The sequence below is a fragment of the Pygocentrus nattereri genome, chromosome 2, assembly GCF_015220715.1.
Source record: "Pygocentrus nattereri isolate fPygNat1 chromosome 2, fPygNat1.pri, whole genome shotgun sequence".
Taxonomy (NCBI): Eukaryota; Metazoa; Chordata; class Actinopteri; order Characiformes; family Serrasalmidae; genus Pygocentrus; species Pygocentrus nattereri.
In genome coordinates this window covers 3,022,466-3,039,408 of record NC_051212.1, presented here as the reverse complement: position 1 = coordinate 3,039,408, position 16,943 = coordinate 3,022,466, and the positions used below count along the sequence as shown (strand labels likewise).

The 16,943-nt window shown below is 45.5% G+C and overlaps 2 protein-coding genes across 2 annotated transcripts in view; both read right to left on the bottom strand.

Moving 5' to 3' along the window:
- The window catches only part of LOC108416826 (NACHT, LRR and PYD domains-containing protein 12-like), a 578,836-nt gene that overhangs the window by 115,524 nt on the left and 446,369 nt on the right, over positions 1-16,943 (bottom strand).
- LOC108414857 (NACHT, LRR and PYD domains-containing protein 12-like) overlaps positions 13,392-16,943 on the bottom strand; it is a 40,841-nt gene continuing 37,289 nt past the window's right edge. Inside the window, exon 8 of the mRNA XM_037532079.1 lies at positions 13,392-14,013. Coding sequence (XP_037387976.1) covers positions 13,481-14,013 — 533 coding nt within the window. The 3' untranslated portion in view covers positions 13,392-13,480. The remainder of the gene's footprint in view (positions 14,014-16,943) is intronic.

Genomic DNA, 16,943 nt, shown 5'->3' with positions numbered 1-16,943 from the left:
CTTTTGAACATCCGGTCATCGCTCAGGACATCGCTCCTCAAACGCAAAGGTAACACCTCACCTGCTGAGAAACTCCCAGTAGATGAGGAGAGCTGTGCTCTAGCCATTACCGTGTCTGAGGTGGTGAGATCCTTCAGGGCAGTTAACCCACGCAAGGCACCCGGTCCTGACGGCATCCACAGCTGGGTAGTTAAAGCATTTGACAACCAGCTGCCTGACGTCTTTAACCTCTCCTTAATAATGTCTGTGATTACCAAGTGCTTTAAGGAAACCACAATTGCTCCAGTCCCCAAGAAATCGTCTGTCAAGTGCCTGAATGACTACCGCCGTGTTGCACTGACATCTACAGTTATGAAGTGCTTTGAGCGGCTGGTCAATGCTCACATCTGCTCAACACTTCTAGCCACCATGGACCCTCACCAGATCCACAGACGATGCCTTGTCACTAATGATACACACTGCTCTCACACACCTGGACAGAAAGAACACATATGTGAGAATGCTGCTCATAGATTACAGCTCAACATTCAAAACAGTCATCCCTGCCTAACTCATTCCTAAGCTCACAGTCCTGGGTTTGAACTCTCCTCTCTGCAGCTGGATACTGGACTTCCTGACGCGCAGACCCCAGGTGGTGAAAGTTGGGAACAGCTTCTCCTCCACACTGACTCTGAGAACAGGGGCTCCCCAGGGATGTGTGCTCAGCCTCCTCCTGTACTCCCTGTATACACATGACTGTGCAGCCAAACACAAGTCTACCATCATCTTCAAGTTTGCTGATGACACCACCATCCTAGGCCTCACCACTGATGGAGATGAAGCAGCCTACAGAGATGAGGTCAGCGCTCTGTCAGAGTGGAGCCATTACAACAACCTCTGTCTCAACATCAGCAGAACAAAGGACATGATCGTGGACCACAGCTGCAGAGGGGTGGTCACTCCCCTGTTCATCAATGCAGCCGAAATGGAGAGTCAGCAGTGTGACGTTCCTCAGTGTACAAATCACAGATGACCTCACCTGGACCTGCTACACCAACAGTATTGTGAGATCTGCCTGTCAGCGTTTCTTCTTCCTGCGTAGGCTCAGGAAGTTTGGTCTGCCTCCTCAGATCCTCACCAACTTCTCCAGGTGCACCATAGAGAGCTTCCTCATGGGCTGCCTCACTGTCTGGTACAGCAGCTGCACTGCCTGTGACTCCAAGGCCCTTAAAGGGGTGGTGAGGACGGCAGAAACCATCATAGGCAAGAAACTACCAGCCCTACAGGACGTCTACCAGTCCTGCTGCCTCAGGAAGGTCAGAGAGATCCGGTCAGACAGAAGCCACCCAGCACACGGCCTGTTCACCATCCTGCCATTAGGCAGGAGATTCTGCAGCATCCAGGCTGGAACAACTTGGATAATGAACAGGTTCTACCCACAGGCTGTCAGGCATCTGAACAAGCTGTGAAGCTGTGGGTCCGTCCCCAACTACCACTTCACTCAGTCACTCTGTCAGCATTATTATTACATCATCTCTGCTATGGACAATAACACCTTAACACTAAAAGCCACTTTAATGAACTATAGCAGAATTACTCAAGTCACTTTATATGTATATTATCTCTATGTCTTGTCTATATTGTGTCTATAATTTGAGTATATTTCACTTTGTGTGTGTTTTCTCTAGATTTTGTGTATGTTCAATATATTTCTTTATTCAGGAAACAAGTAATATATATATATATATATATATATATATATATATATATATATATATATATATATAACCTATTTACTTTCTGTGGAGTGATTGTCTGAGCCTCACCACAAGCATTTCAATACATAAATGTCCTGACATGCTGTGCAAATGACAGATAAACTTAAACTTGACACCACTCACGCTGGTGCACTGGCTTAAAATCACGATGTGATATCATTTGTTGATTTTATGAAAAGCATTTTTCATTGAAATCATGCAATCTTATGTAATAGTGTCACATTACCCTTAAGAAACAGTTAAACACACCTACTAAACCATTTAATCTGAAGTGTTTGAGCAGGTAAACCACCAAACTCTGCTGGACACTGACCCTCCAGGACTGGTCTTGTGCACCCCTGGGCTACAGTCTGCAAGTGACTCCAACAAGGTTAAGCTACAAAGGAGGTTTCTGGTAAAGTGGAAGATAAATGTACCTGCTGAAAGACTCCAAAACCTGAACATCAAATAACTAAAAAGATTTTTATCCTTTTATTGGACATGTTATCATAACAAACCATCAACATTCAAATATCAACAGCTATATTAATCTAAATGTAACAGACATTATATTTATGCAGATGCAACACTTACTGGGCTTTTCTGCAGGAGGTCACAGCTGGGATCAGTCTCCTATAGCCCTCCACAGACGTCCTGTATTTCTTCAGGTTCAGCTCATCCAGAACCTCCTCAGAGTTCAGGATCATGTAGGCTAGTGCTGAACACTGTGCAGGAGAAAGATCTTCACCTGAATGTTTCTCTGATTTTAGATACTCCTCAATCTGTCTGAAGAGAGTCTGGTCATTCATTTCAGACAGACAGAAGAACAGATTAATGGATCTCTCAGCTGAGATGTGATGTCGTCTATCTGTATCTGTTATTATGTCCTTGATGTGCTGTTTAATTCTCTCTGGTGGTCTCTGTATGTGTGTCAGTAGACCCTGTAGGAGTCTCTGATTGGACTCCAGCAAGATGCCCAGCAGGAAACGGAGGAAAAGATCCAGGTGTCCATTCTGACTCTCTAAGGCTTTATCCACGGCTCCTTCCAGCAGATCATACAGTGGATCATTATCAGACCACTCTCTGTGTTGTAAGGAAAAAGCTGCTGGTCTTCTATTACTTGGTTTTAAACACTGCAGTGGCTCCATGATTTTGCACTCGTAGCAGTGAAACACAAAGACAGCAGCCAGGAACTCCTGAAAGCTCAGATGAACAAAGCTGTAGACCTTCCTCTGGAAAAGCACACATTCCTCCCTAAAGATCTCAGTGAAAATCCCAGAATACACTGAGGCGTCAGTGACATCAATGCCGTTCTCTCTCAGATCCTCTTCATAGAACATCACATTGCCCTTTATCAGCTGTTTGAAAGCCAGTTCAGCCAGTTTCAGAATCATGATTCTGTTGGACTCCAGCAGGTTCTTTGGGTTTCTGCTCTTTTTCTCCTCATACTTCTCGTTCTTCACATTTGTCTGAATGAGCAGGAAGTGCGAGTACATTTCAGTCAGAGTTTTAGGGATTTCTGTATGACGCTGCTTCATGATTCTCTGAAGAACAGTGGCTGAGAGCCAGCAGAAGACTGGAATGTGGCACATGATGTGGAGGCTCCTCGCTGTCTTAATGTGGGAGATGATTCTCTTGGCTTGGTCTTCATCACTGATCCTCTTCCTGAAGTACTCCTCCTTCTGTGGGTCACTGAATCCCTGAATCTCGGTCACACGGCTGATGTATTTAGGAGGGATCTGATTTGCTGCTGCTGGTCTGGAGGTGATCCATATCAGAGCAGAGGGTAGCAGCTCTCCTTTGATGAGCTTTGTCATCAACACAGCCACTGATGATGTCATGGTGATGTCAGATACTTTCTGACACTGTCTAAAGTCCAGTGGAATTCTGCTTTCATCCAGACCATCAAATATAAACACAGCTTTGATCTGATGGTAAATCTCTGGGTCCAGATCTTTGAGCTCAGGATGGAAACCACACAGAAGTCCATGAAGACTGTATTGATCATGTTTAATCAGGTTCAGCTCCCGGAAAGGAAGCATAATCATGACATCTACATCCTGATTGGCTTTTCCTTCAGCCCAGTCCAGAATGAACTTCTGCACTGAGACAGTTTTTCCAATTCCAGCAAATCCTTTGGTCAGAACTGCTTTGATCTTTCGCTGTTTTGGTTCTTCATCCTCTTTTCTTTCTTTTCGTCTGACATGTTTAGCTGTTGTAGCTCTAATGTTTCCCTTTTCTGTTTCTTCTTTAAAGATGTCTAAGCAGTTGATTGGAATGTCTTGTAGGTGTTTCCTGGTTGTTTTATCCACCTGTAGAACCTCATGTTCCTCATTCACTCCTTCTCTCTCTCCCTCTATGATGTAGAGCTGTGTGTAAATCCTGTTCAGGAGGGTTTTATTCTCTTCTGTTCTGATTCCCTCAAATAAGCTCTCGTACTTGTTCTTCATGCTGGTTTTGTGTGTCTTTAAGACTCTGCTCAGGACATCGTTCACTGGTTGATAAGAATCCAGATGAAGGTCTTCAGTTTCCTCCACCAGAGAGTTTATCTGCAGTGCTGTTTCTGTGGAGTTCAGCCTGAGAGGATCAAACACAGAAACACAAACATCAACATAAATAATCATAATAAACTGTTAACAATACAACAGATTAAGCTGCTTATCACAAATGTGTTTTCCATGAACTTAATATAGGAGCTCCTTCTGTAGGTTTGCCTACAGATTTATTTATTAAGGCTTTTATTATGTCTTACAAAATACAACCATGAGCCAGATTTAACATCATGTTAAGAGCAGAAACGTCACAATAACACATTCTGTCATTCAGGACTGAGGATTAACCGCATGTTTACTGTTTACATGATCTGTGGCGCTGTTGCCTTCTTCCTTCAGAACATCGGCCCAAAAACATATCAGAAACACTTTATTTGGATGGTCCACTGTAGATGGTCAGCATGTCTTTCAGTTCTATTCAGCTAAATATCTATTAAATGAAACTGAACTTCAAGTTCAGTATAAAAGATTTTATTAAATCTTTTCCTAAACCTAAACCTAAAGCTCAAGGCTAAACCTACACCGACTTCTAATCTTAACCATAACCAGCCTGTTATTGATCAACTGTACATCACCAGAAGGTTTGTTAGTGATTTAGGTGTCTGTAGAGCATCTATAGAGGACCATCCAAATAAAGGGTGACCAACACACCACTTAAACCACTCAGATGTTCAGGTAAGACGCTGATGCAAATGATCTTTGCTTTAATGGCCTCAAACATGTTTGGTCACTCAGTTTATTAATAACTAATAATCTAAAAGTTTGATCTGTCTGGATTATTCGCTGAAGACGAAGGTAATTTACTTGATGAGGATTTCTGAGCTCATTAATATTGAATTCAGTATCTAGTATTTTACAACAGCTTTGAATGTGACGTAGCTAAAAAAGAGGAAAGATGCAAATGCTGATCTCCATCATGGTGAATTTAAGATTTAGATTAATTACCAAGCTGCACATTTTGCGTGGTGTAGCCTGGTTACAGCTGAGTTTAATGACTCTGGTCCAGTGGTTGAAGGTCAACTGACCATGAATGTGTTCAGGTAATTCTGGGTAGCCTGGATTATTTACTCTCCAAAATATCAGATCATATTCTGTGTTCTTTTTGTCTTTTGGTCTAAAATACAGAAGCTCCAAAGTCAGAGATGTAACGAAATCACAGAGCAGGACAAATATTGCCACCATCAAAACAAACTGAAACTAAACACTGAGGAATCAGTATTGGCGGTGACCCTCAGAGTGAAGATTTTCCTAATTCCCCTTTGCGGCTAGCGCTGCCCTACTCCCACCAGAGGTCAGGACCCAGGTTAGGTAGGGAAAGAAGGTATCCATGACAATGGCTGCAATGGCTGCCACTGAGTCTGTGTTTTGTTTAAGAACATACCAGAGCAGACCTGAGACAGGGACAAAGGAACAGGACATGAGACGGGTTCCTGATTGGTGACATCAAAGCCTATCTAGGTTCCCTGACTGTGCCCTGCAAGCTGTTTGGACACATCAGTGCGTGCTCCCTCTGTTCTGGAAGAGAAGACGGCTGCAACAAGCTGCACGATAAAGGACTTTTTATAACAACAAGGGATTAAAGAATGAAGGAACCTGTAGTTTTCATCAGCATTCTGACCATAACTTTTGCAGGCATGATTGAGGATGTTGTAACCACAACATGGTCTGGGCTCAGGCCATCCTGTGAGCACAAAATCATACTTTAGGAGGTGACTTGTTTGTCATTCCTTCCCAAGGTCTAATATTTCTACACAAGCTTTATTGTGCAGATCAGTTCGCTTCTGAAACCATGAGAATAATAACAGATGATGGTAGATGGTATAAGGCAAGATAACTGGCCATTGTCCACTGTTAGATGTCTAAAGTCAAACAGAGCCACTGGTTCTAATCCAAACGACTGATTACACTGTGAGAACATACATTATAGAGTCTGTTCTAAGGAGGAATGTGGAAATGTGCTGCTCTGTAAAGTGTTTAGTGTTGTGTTACATGTCATTATATTCAGTATTGTGTGTGGCTGTGTAACACTTTATTTTAAGTAAACTTATTTTAGTAGAATTCGCCAAAATTAGTTCTAAAAGAAAATACAACTAAACAAATGTTTCTACGGGTGCACAGCGACACCCGCTGGTCAGAGGGAGTACAGCGTATTTTATAAAGCAGGCTCCTACTGTATCCGGTTCAGTCCGGTTTTTGAGGTACCCAGACATTGGTATTATCTCAATAAAACTACACAGCTACAGAAACCACAACAGTCCAATTATTAAAACGTTCTGCACTAAAGACAGAAATAAAGTACAGACCACTGAAACGTACTTAACTCCTGGTGGAGAAGCCTTTGTTGCCATGGCAGCTTCAGAACGTTACCTGTAGAGAGAAACTCTCTCACAGAGTTCAGGTGGGATTTTGCCCTTTCTACAAACCTTAAAGATACCAGGAGACCCACTGGTGAATCTTGATCTTCAGCTCCTTTCACAGATTTTCTGTTGGGTCTGGTGCGAAGACCCACAACAGGAAATGTTATACACTCTGACATCATTACTCATCAGTGTAGCACTGAAAGACGCTCATTACTCACTTTTGGTCAGAGGACACAGGTTCACTGTGGAGACAAGGAGGGTGTAACGTACTCAGACGACTTGGTCCACTTTCTCCTCCTCTGAATTCAGGAGGCTGATCTATGGAATGGTCACTCTTCAGAGACACACAGCTGGGTTCTCTTTCTCCTCCTCTGAATTCAGGAGGCTGCCCCATGGACCGGTCACTCTTCAGAGACACACAGCTGGGTTCTCTTTCTCCTCCTCTGAATTCAGGAGGCTGCCCCATTGACCGGTCACTCTTCAGAGACACACAGCTGGGTTCTCTCTCATTGCTGAATGTAGGAGGTTCCATCGTGGATCTTCTGAGCAGGGTGTTTGTGTCAGCCTGAAATCAGAACAGATGTGTTTACCCTGTCAGCTCATGTATTATCATATGATATGATCTGAAAGACAATTTCACTTCACAACAGGCCGACAATAAGGCTGCCCAGTTTAAACCGTGTTTAAAAGGCTATTAATGAGGTCAAACCCCTTAAACCTCATTAATAACTACCAGCAGTACAGTCAGTTCAGTGTGTCCTGCCCTGCTGGGCGTGTGAACGAGCTCAGTATCATTTACTAACTGTCGTTAAGGCCTGGACGACGCTCGTCAGCCGTGTTCCTGAGGTAGCTTCACTCTCACAGACGTGGTTTAGATCACAGCTGTAGTGAGTTGTTCTGTAGCTGCTGTGATCAGAGCTCAGCCTTTCTGTTAACCTGCTTGTAGCGCCGCTTCACGTTGTAGTGCAGAGAAACGCCGAGCAGATGACGTTACTGTGATAAACCTGACCTGTGGTTCATTTACAGCCGCAGACCCTCTCACACACACGGTGCCCCCATATTGATGCTGCAGCATTCAGTCATCTGCCTCCCTGAGCTTCTACAGGAACTCCAGACTGACCCACACCCATAATGAACCTGAAGAACCTGAAGAAGAGAGAACCCACTGTACTGTACTGTTAAACTCATTACTCACCTTGCTTTGGCTTTTCTATCAGTCAGCATTAAACCTGTCAGCTTTATCACACGTCCACCAAACAGAGCAGCTGCTGTCCTGTTCATATACTGATACACATCTTCATAAGGGGTCTTATCCTCAGTAATAACACCCAGAACTGGAAAAAGAGGAAAGATTTTGCAGCAAACTTGATCAAAAATGGAATAAACCTCAATAAAGTAACAGCCTGACCAGTAATATAAAACAGCTCTACAACTAATCACTAATATTAATACTAATATTGATATTATGAATAATAACAAGTGTTTTTCTGATAATATGAATCCTGATCACATTATTTGGATCGTATTAAATTTTTAGAGTTGACCGTTTCTAATAAATGATGTCATGTTTGAGAAGTGATGTCCAGCTCCTGACGTCACCACTCAGTGCTTCCGGAATAAATTGTGTATTATATCACACACAAATAAATATTTAATCACAGAATCTAAAAATCCTTTCATCATAAATTCACATCGGACAGAGCAGTGAAGCTCATTTCTCTGTTAGGAAGCTCCACATTGGCTCAAATCAATGACCGGTAAACATGAACTGGAGTCCCGAGTCTAAACCGGGGCGGGGCTCAGTCCACCGGGTGGGCGGGGTTAGTCAGATGGGGCGTCGGATTCTGCCGGGAGTCGGAATTCGGCACAACACCGGCAGCCATTTGGAGCTCGGAGGAGTTTTTATTTATTTATTTATTTACTGATTATTTTCCGTCTCTCTCTCTTTATTGCGGCTCGTTTCTTCATAAAACCCGTAAATATCTATATTTATATGAACCCGGTGGATTTTCTTGCGGCGTTTTCCCGAGAAAAAGCCGATCACAGTGTCGCGAGCGGGGCAGTAATCAATCGACCTGGAGTTTGTGTGAGTGAAAGCGCGAGTGGAGCTGAAGGTAAAGCAGCGCTGGTCGCTGCTCCTTCAGTAAATCCAGCTTTACAGCGTTTCTCTACAGTTAAACCTGTTTAACTCAAACCTTTCAGGCCTTTCATCTCGGGAAGAACCGCGGCTCCGCCTTTCACCGCCACACAGTTTGGAGCTCGGAGGAGGAGTTTAGTCCGGTTCTGAGTTCGGATTAAAACGGGTTTAAACCGCGAGGAAACACAAGCAGCCGGTCCTGCTTTGATCTCCAGCCGATCTTCCTCATTTCTCGGATTAATAATCTCACCGTGTTGAATCCACAGCGCTGATGTGTGAAATCCTCTCTCGGGCTCAGACGCCGACCTGCTGCTGTTCCTCTACCTGTCCAGGTGAGCTGCTTTCGGTTTGGTCTTCTCTGAGGAGGTGGAGCTCAGATCACCGAGGTCCACTCAACTTTCCTTTACAGATGATTCCTGAAATTGAGGAGGAGCTGCTCAGTTCCCAGAGGCCCCTGCGGGAATCCACATGGTCCCCATAGTTTCTACCAAAAGGATGATTTTAATTCTCTCTCTCTCATATTTATATTATATATACATATAAGGCTTTTCTAACGATTTTAAACATTGATTCGCGATTAATCTCAGAATTTCGTGCACTGAAAAAAATGGACCAAATGATTTGTCGACTTTCCAAAAACATTTCTTGTGATTTTCACATAAACAATGTGTTTCTTGCTGAAAAGTCATTTCATTGCTTAGAACATATTTATTTCAAACTGAGATCAAATCTATTAGACCTCATCAAGTAGAACCCATGGGTTCCGTGTCTGGAACATTGACGTGATTTAATGAAGGGATTGAAGATCAAATCTGGCGAGACAAAGGCGTTCGGAGAGGATTTGGGCGGGAAAGTCTGGCAGCTGATCTTGCTGAGTAGGACTGGGAGTTTTTAAACAGGTGAGCGTAATTCCTGTTAAAGTTTGATCTGATTGAAGTGTTGTGGTCTTCATCATGTCAGCTGTGGACTGCACACTGTAAAAAATGGGAACAGCGCTTACTTGTAAAATTACGGCATCAAAGTGACGCGTAATATAATTGAGTAGATTTTAAACTTAAACTTTGATTCAAACTTATTGAATAAGAACTAAATTTAAGCAGAAAAATAAGAACATGCTAATAAAAGCATCAGTTTAAAATGTGGTGGATTTAGTAAGAGTGTGAGACTTACCATCACATTCAAGACCATCTAATATTCACGAAGAAATCAAACAGTGAGAAAATATAATCCAACCAGAAACATGCAGCTCAATCAAACAAATAATCTGACTGTTAAAACCTGAACCAGTCATTCATTCATTCAAACCATGAAGGACAATTATTTATCTGCCCATTTGATGGACTTCAAGTATTTTTACTTAATAAATACTCAGATTTTAATTCATTACATCTCAATAGTTTTAAAAATGTCTACATTTGCATAATTTAACAATTAAAATGACCATGAGGGTCAAAACTGCTGCAAAACCATGAAAAACGCCTGCTGCACAATCATCTGGAGATTACACTGTAGATTCATTCATATCAGCTCAAATTCATTTTTCCACACATTGCCATGCGAGTAGAAATATCTCAGGATTTTGAAAAGCTAGTCAGACACAGTTCAGTCAGGAAAGTACAAAACCACAAGCCTAGAAACCAGAATAGCCCCTAGAATAGAGGCCTAGTGACCATAAACAGCTGAACCAGCACAAAAGAGTTCACAGACACATTTAATGAGCATCACCACATTGCAGCTCTATTAAACAAGGTAGGGATGCTGTTGTAGTGGACAGCGCCACTTAAACACTCCAATAAAAGAATCAGCCCACTGTCGTTTACTGTCCCGCCAAAAAGCGCCAGCGAGATATGAATAAAGAATGAAACAGAACTAGCACTGCATTATGTTGAGGGCTGTTTAGCACTTCTGCAGCTCACATCACCACCTCAGTGACTTTTTCAATATTTACGTTAAAAAGAAACAGAACCTTTAACCTGCAGTATGAACTTGATAGGGTTCTTTCCTTGGTACTGTCTAGCTTGCTAAGCTACCTGGAAGCCGTTGCTAACAGTTGTCCTTTTAGCAAATTGTTCTGTAGCCACTATATTGTGCTCATGTGTTTAGAAAGCCAGTCAGTGCTACAGAGAACAATGTACTACATCATCCTAAACCACCATAGTATGAACAGGTAATGACAGCGCTACAGTACAGCTCTACTTCCAGTTCAGTATGAAGCCCACCAAAGCAACGTTAGGGGGCAGAGGAGCTCGCCCTCAAACCAACATGTTCTTCGGAGGGGCTGCGGGGAGGGGGAGGGGGAGGGGGAGGGGGGGTGTTGGGGGCGATTAAAGTGTCTTTACATTAACTTTCATTGAAAGCAAAGAAAGTTTTGCCGTCTCCTGTAAAGTTTCCATTTTGTAGACACTTGTTTTTGATATAGATTTCATTTTCCATAGGTTAGGGTTGGGTTAGTAACGGTTCAACCTCCAAAAGAAGAGCCACCGGGATTTACGTACGGCAGAGTTGGCACTATGGGTGTGGGTGTGGATACGAGGAGGCGAGGTTCCAAGTTCAAGTGCACGCGCGATAATTTCATTACACAGAAAAACAAAAGAAAAACCGAATCAAACAGAAAGAAAACGAAAGATAAACTGGACAGTTACTTGAGGCGTCGCCGCGAGGCTAATCCTCATCACGCAAGCTATTCCCCAGCTGTTACAAGCAGCTAACAGCATCACACCGGATTACACCGCTCCTCCCACAGGTAGCTGAGAAGACCTAGCTGAAGAACACCGAGCGCTCTGATCATCGAAGCCCCGCCCACACTAAACTAATAACCCGCTCGGAGGGACCCGGATGTCCCAAGGCTCTAATTTACACACACACACACACACCCATCTACACAACTGCTGACCAGTCATGTTTTGGGATTTTATCTGTTTAACCGTGTGTTGATGGAGATGCCCGTCTTAAGTCCACTGGTACAAAACATTTTGCCCACTGTCTGTTTTATGTTTTAATCCCTGAGGATGATGTTGATGCTGCAGAGAGAGCATCATAAACGGACTCTGCATGGACCTCAATGAGGAACGTGTGCAACCAATGCAGAGGAAGCTGCGCGCGCTGCTTTAGTGATGTAACAGGAGCCGTTAATTACAGATGTTCATATGACGGTCAGAGGGGCTGCTGGCCGTGTAGTATCCCACCCATCTATGTCCCATTTGGAGGGTCAGCAATCCTCCGCTTATGGCGCTAAAGATCCGCTCCGTCCCAAACCGCAACACTAGCTCACTACATAGTGTAGAAACAGCGCGCGACCATTAGAAGTGCACTCATTAGTGCAGTGTGTGAAGTGCAGGAGTGTGTGGTTTGGGACGCGGCCCTAGTTCCGCTCGCGAGCTAGTTAGTTAATGTTAACGCTAAAAGCCGCCGAGCGGAGCCGAGCCGAGCCGAGCCGAGCGGAGCCGCGTCTTCTCTGGAGTCTTTAATGGAGCTGGAACAGTTGAGCTATTAACATCCTTCCAGGGTCTGTGGTCGGTATAAAATGCGGAGCTGGACCAGCGGACCTGGATTCTGTATGAAGACAGTCGAGTGGAAAAGGAACCAGCGGTCGCCATGACAACACAGAACTAGACGTTTTATTTACTTACAGACACATCAGAGCGTCGATAAAGAGACTGTAAACAAACCTGGAAAGACCGGCTCTGTGCAGTAGCGCTGTGTGTCCAGCAGAGGGAGCGAGCGGACTGCAGAGCAGTAATACGTCTTCCTGTCTTTTGCATCCAGTATAAACTCTACTGGATCAACAACGGAGAAAAGCTGCTTTACATTCCTGTTTCTCTGGTTCGCTGAGCCAAGAGGAGCTTCTTCACTTAAGGCTGCACTTGGAGGATTTAACTGGCCAATGTTCTCTACCAAACCTGTGGCCTCCAGTTCTCCAGCACTGCGGTTATGTTCCTCTAATGGGTCACGGACGACGTCAAACTCCAGAGAGAGATTATTAGCGTCAGCAGTGAAAAAGACACACAGGACTCAGAAACTGGGTTTAAGTCCATTTTATCTGTTAAAGACATTTGAAGCCTGTTGATCAAAGTTCTGTATAAAGTGTTGTGAAACAGCCGTTTCCACCCATTCCTGCTGTTCACCGCTCTGATCCACATTTATTCAGACTTTAATAAAGACGCAGATGAAGCAGGTTTTAAACAGCTCTAAACAAGCCGTCTGACCGCATGCTGACCACTGTCTCTCTCTCTCTCTGTCTCTCTCTCTCTCTCTCTCTCTCTCTGTCTGTCTCTCTCTCTCTCTCTCTCTCTCTCTCTCTGTCTCTCTCTCTCTCTCTCTCTCTCTCTCTCTCTCTCTCTCTCACTCTCTCTCTCTGTTCTCTCTCTCTCTCACTCTCTGTCTCTCTCTCTCTCTCTCTCTCACTGTCTCTCTCTCTCTCTGTTCTCTCTCTCACTGTCTCTCTCTCACTGTCTCTCTCTCTCTGTCTCTCTCTCTGTCTCTGTTCTCTCTCTCTCTCTGTTCTCTCTCTCACTGTCTCTCTCTCTCTCTCTCTCTCTCTCTCTCTGTCTCTCTCTCTCTCTCTGTGTCTCTCTCTCTCTCTGTCTCTCTCTCTCTCTCTGTCTCTCTCTCTCTCTGTCTCTCTCTCTCTCTCTGTCTCTCTGTCTCTCTCTCTCTCTCTGTCTCTCTCTCTCTCTGTCTCTCTCTCTGTGGAGGTTATTCTGTCTCACACAGACTCACTGAGGAATGAGGATAAATATAGAGTCCAGTGTAGAGCGGCTCAGTGAATGTGGTGGTGAGTGTGTGTAGGTGGGTCAGTGTGTGTGTGTCAGGGGAGATGGTGTAGAAGGACAGAGCGCCGGACCCCCAGTCCAGATACACTCCCACTCTGTTGGAGGGGGGGGCAGGCAGGTCAGTTCTCTGATCATTGTGCCAGACAGTGTAACTGTTCTCAGAGCAGTTCAGACTCCAGGACTGATTATTCCGTCCAAACTCACAGTCACCGCCTCCTTTCCTCCTGATTCCTCTGTATGACACTGATATTTCAGCTCCATCTCCGCTCCACTGAACCTCCCAGTAACAGCGTCCAGTCAGACTCTCCACACTCAGAACCTGCGGCCAGCGATCAAATCTGTCTGGATGATCTGGATACGGCTGATCTTCATCCACCCGCTCCACCTTTCTGTTCCCCTCAGACAGAGAGAGACGCCTGTTCACTGTGTTTGGATCCAGAGTGAGACCAACAGCATCTGTACACACACACACACACACACACACAGTTACACACACAGACACAGTTACACACACAGACTCACACACACACACACAGTTACACACACACACACACACACACAGTTACACACAGTTACACACACACACACACACAGTTACACACACACAGTTACACACACAGACACACACACACACACACACACAGTTACACACACACACACACACACACAGTTACACACACACACACACACACACACACAGTTACACACACACAATTACACACACACAATTACACACACACACACACACACACACAGTTACACACACACACAGTTACACACACACACACACACACACACAGTTACACACACACACACACACACAGTTACACACACACACAGTTACACACACACACACACACACACAGTTACACACACACAATTACACACACACAATTACACACACACACACACACACACACAGTTACACACACACACAGTTACACACACACACAGTTACACACACACACACACACACACACAGTTACACACACACACACACACACAGTTACACACACACACAGTTACACTCACACACAGTTACACACACACACACAATTACACGTTTACACACAACATTTATTTGTTTAGCGGTTTTTACAGCTAGTTTTTCCTCAAAGTAGCTTTACAGAAAAACACACACAGATATTTAACAGAGAGAGAGTGTGTGTAAGTGTGTGTGTGTGTGTGTGTGTTTGTATTTATATTTGTGTGTGTGTGTGTGTGTGTTTCAGTGTGTGTGTGTGTTGGTTTTAGTGAAATGTCAGAACTAAAACCGTCTCCTGTCTTTTCTGCCTGTGCGGGTGAACGCCCCCAGCGGCCACTCTAGGAACTGCAGAAAGGGTGAACGCCCCCAGCGGCCACTCTAGGAACTGCAGAAAGGGTGAACGCCCCCAGCGGCCACTCTAGGAACTGCAGAAAGGGTGAACGCCCCCAGCGGCCACTCTAGGAACTGCAGAAAGGGTGAACGCCCCCAGCGGCCACTCTAGGAACTGCAGAAAGGGTGAACGCCCCCAGCGGCCACTCTAGGAACTGCAGAAAGGGTGAACGCCCCCAGCGGCCACTTGAGGAACTGCAGAAAGGGTGAACGCCCCCAGCGGCAACTTGAGGAACTGCAGAAAGGGTGAACGCCCCCAGCGGCCACTCTAGGAACTGCAGAAAGGGTGAACGCCCCCAGCTGCCACTCTAGGAACTGCAGAAAGTGTGAACGCCCCCAGCGGCCACTCTAGGAACTGCAGAAAGGGTGAACGCCCCCAGCGGCCACTCTAGGAACTGCAGAAAGGGTGAACGCCCCCAGCGGCCACTCTAGGAACTGCAGAAAGGGTGAACGCCCCCAGCGGCCACTCTAGGAACTGCAGAAAGGGTGAACACCCCCAGCGGCCACTCTAGGAACTGCAGAAAAGGTGAACACCCCCAGCGGCCACTCTAGGAACTGCAGAAAGGGTGAACGCCCCCAGCGGCCACTTGGTCCTCCCGAGGTTTCTTCCTCCTCCAGCTCTGAGGGAGTTTTTCCTTGCCTCAGCGCTCACGGGGGTTCTGTATATTCTGTATATTATGTTCAGTGTTTTGTCTGATTCTCTGTGCTGTGATTCCCATTTTTGTAAAGCTGCTTTGTGACAACATCAGTTGTAAAAAGCGCTATATAAATAAATTTGATTTGATTTGATTTGACTTGAGGAACTGCAGAAAGGGTTAACGCCCCCAGCGGCCACTTGAGGAACTGCAGAAAGGGTGAACGCCCCCAGCGGCCACTTGAGGAACTGCAGAAAGGGTGAACGCCCCCAGCGGCCACTTGTGGAACTGCAGAAAGGCTGAACGCCCCCAGCGGCCACTCTAGGAACTGCAGAAAGGGTGAACGCCCCCAGCGGCCACTCTAGGAACTGCAGAAAGGGTGAACGCCCCCAGCGGCCACTCTAGGAACTGCAGAAAGGGGGAACGCCCCACAAAGCGCTTGTATGTGAGAACTTGTACAAGTGTTAGTGTGGAGTCAGTCGTCGCTTCACTGCCTTATTAGGTGGTGAAACTGTGTGTAACTCCGTGCTCTGCCGTAGTGGTATCAGCCAAGTTAGCTTAGCAGCTAACCGCTGCGCACTCGGCCATTGGAGACTTGTGGGAGTGAACCCGTTGTAAGAAGACGGTTGCCGCTCAGAGACCCCCAAAACTACCCGGATTACGTTCTTGGGTCCTCTGAGCCCCACGAACTACCCGGATTACGTTCGTGGGTCCTCTGAGCCCCACAAACTACCCGGATTATGTTCGTGGGTCCTCTGAGCCCCACAAACTACCCGGATTATGTTCGTGGTCCTCTGAGCCCCAAAAATTACCAGGATTACGTTTGTGGGTCCTCTGAGCCCCACAAACTACCCGGATTACGTCCATGGGTCCTCAGAGCACCACAAACTACCAGGATTACGTTCGTGGTCCTCAGAGCACCACAAACTACCAGGATTACGTTCTTGGGTCCTCTGAGCCCCAAAAATTACCAGGATTACGTTTGTGGGTCCTCTGAGCCCCACAAACTACCAGGATTACGTTTGTGGTCCTCTGAGCCCCACAAACTACCCGGATTACGTCCATGGGTCCTCAGAGCACCACAAACTACCAGGATTACGTTCGTGGGTCCTCTGAGCCCCACAAACTACCCGGATTACGTTCGTGGGTCCTCTGAGCCCCACAAACTACCAGGATTACGTTCGTGGTCCTCTGAGCCCCACAAACTACCTGGATTACGTCCATGGGTCCTCAGAGCACCACAAACTACCCGGATTACGTCCATGGGTCCTCTGAGCCCCACAAACTACCCGGATTATGTTCGTGGGTCCTCTGAGCCCCAAAAATTACCAGGATTACGTTCGTGGGTCCTCTGAGCCCCACAAACTACCAGGATT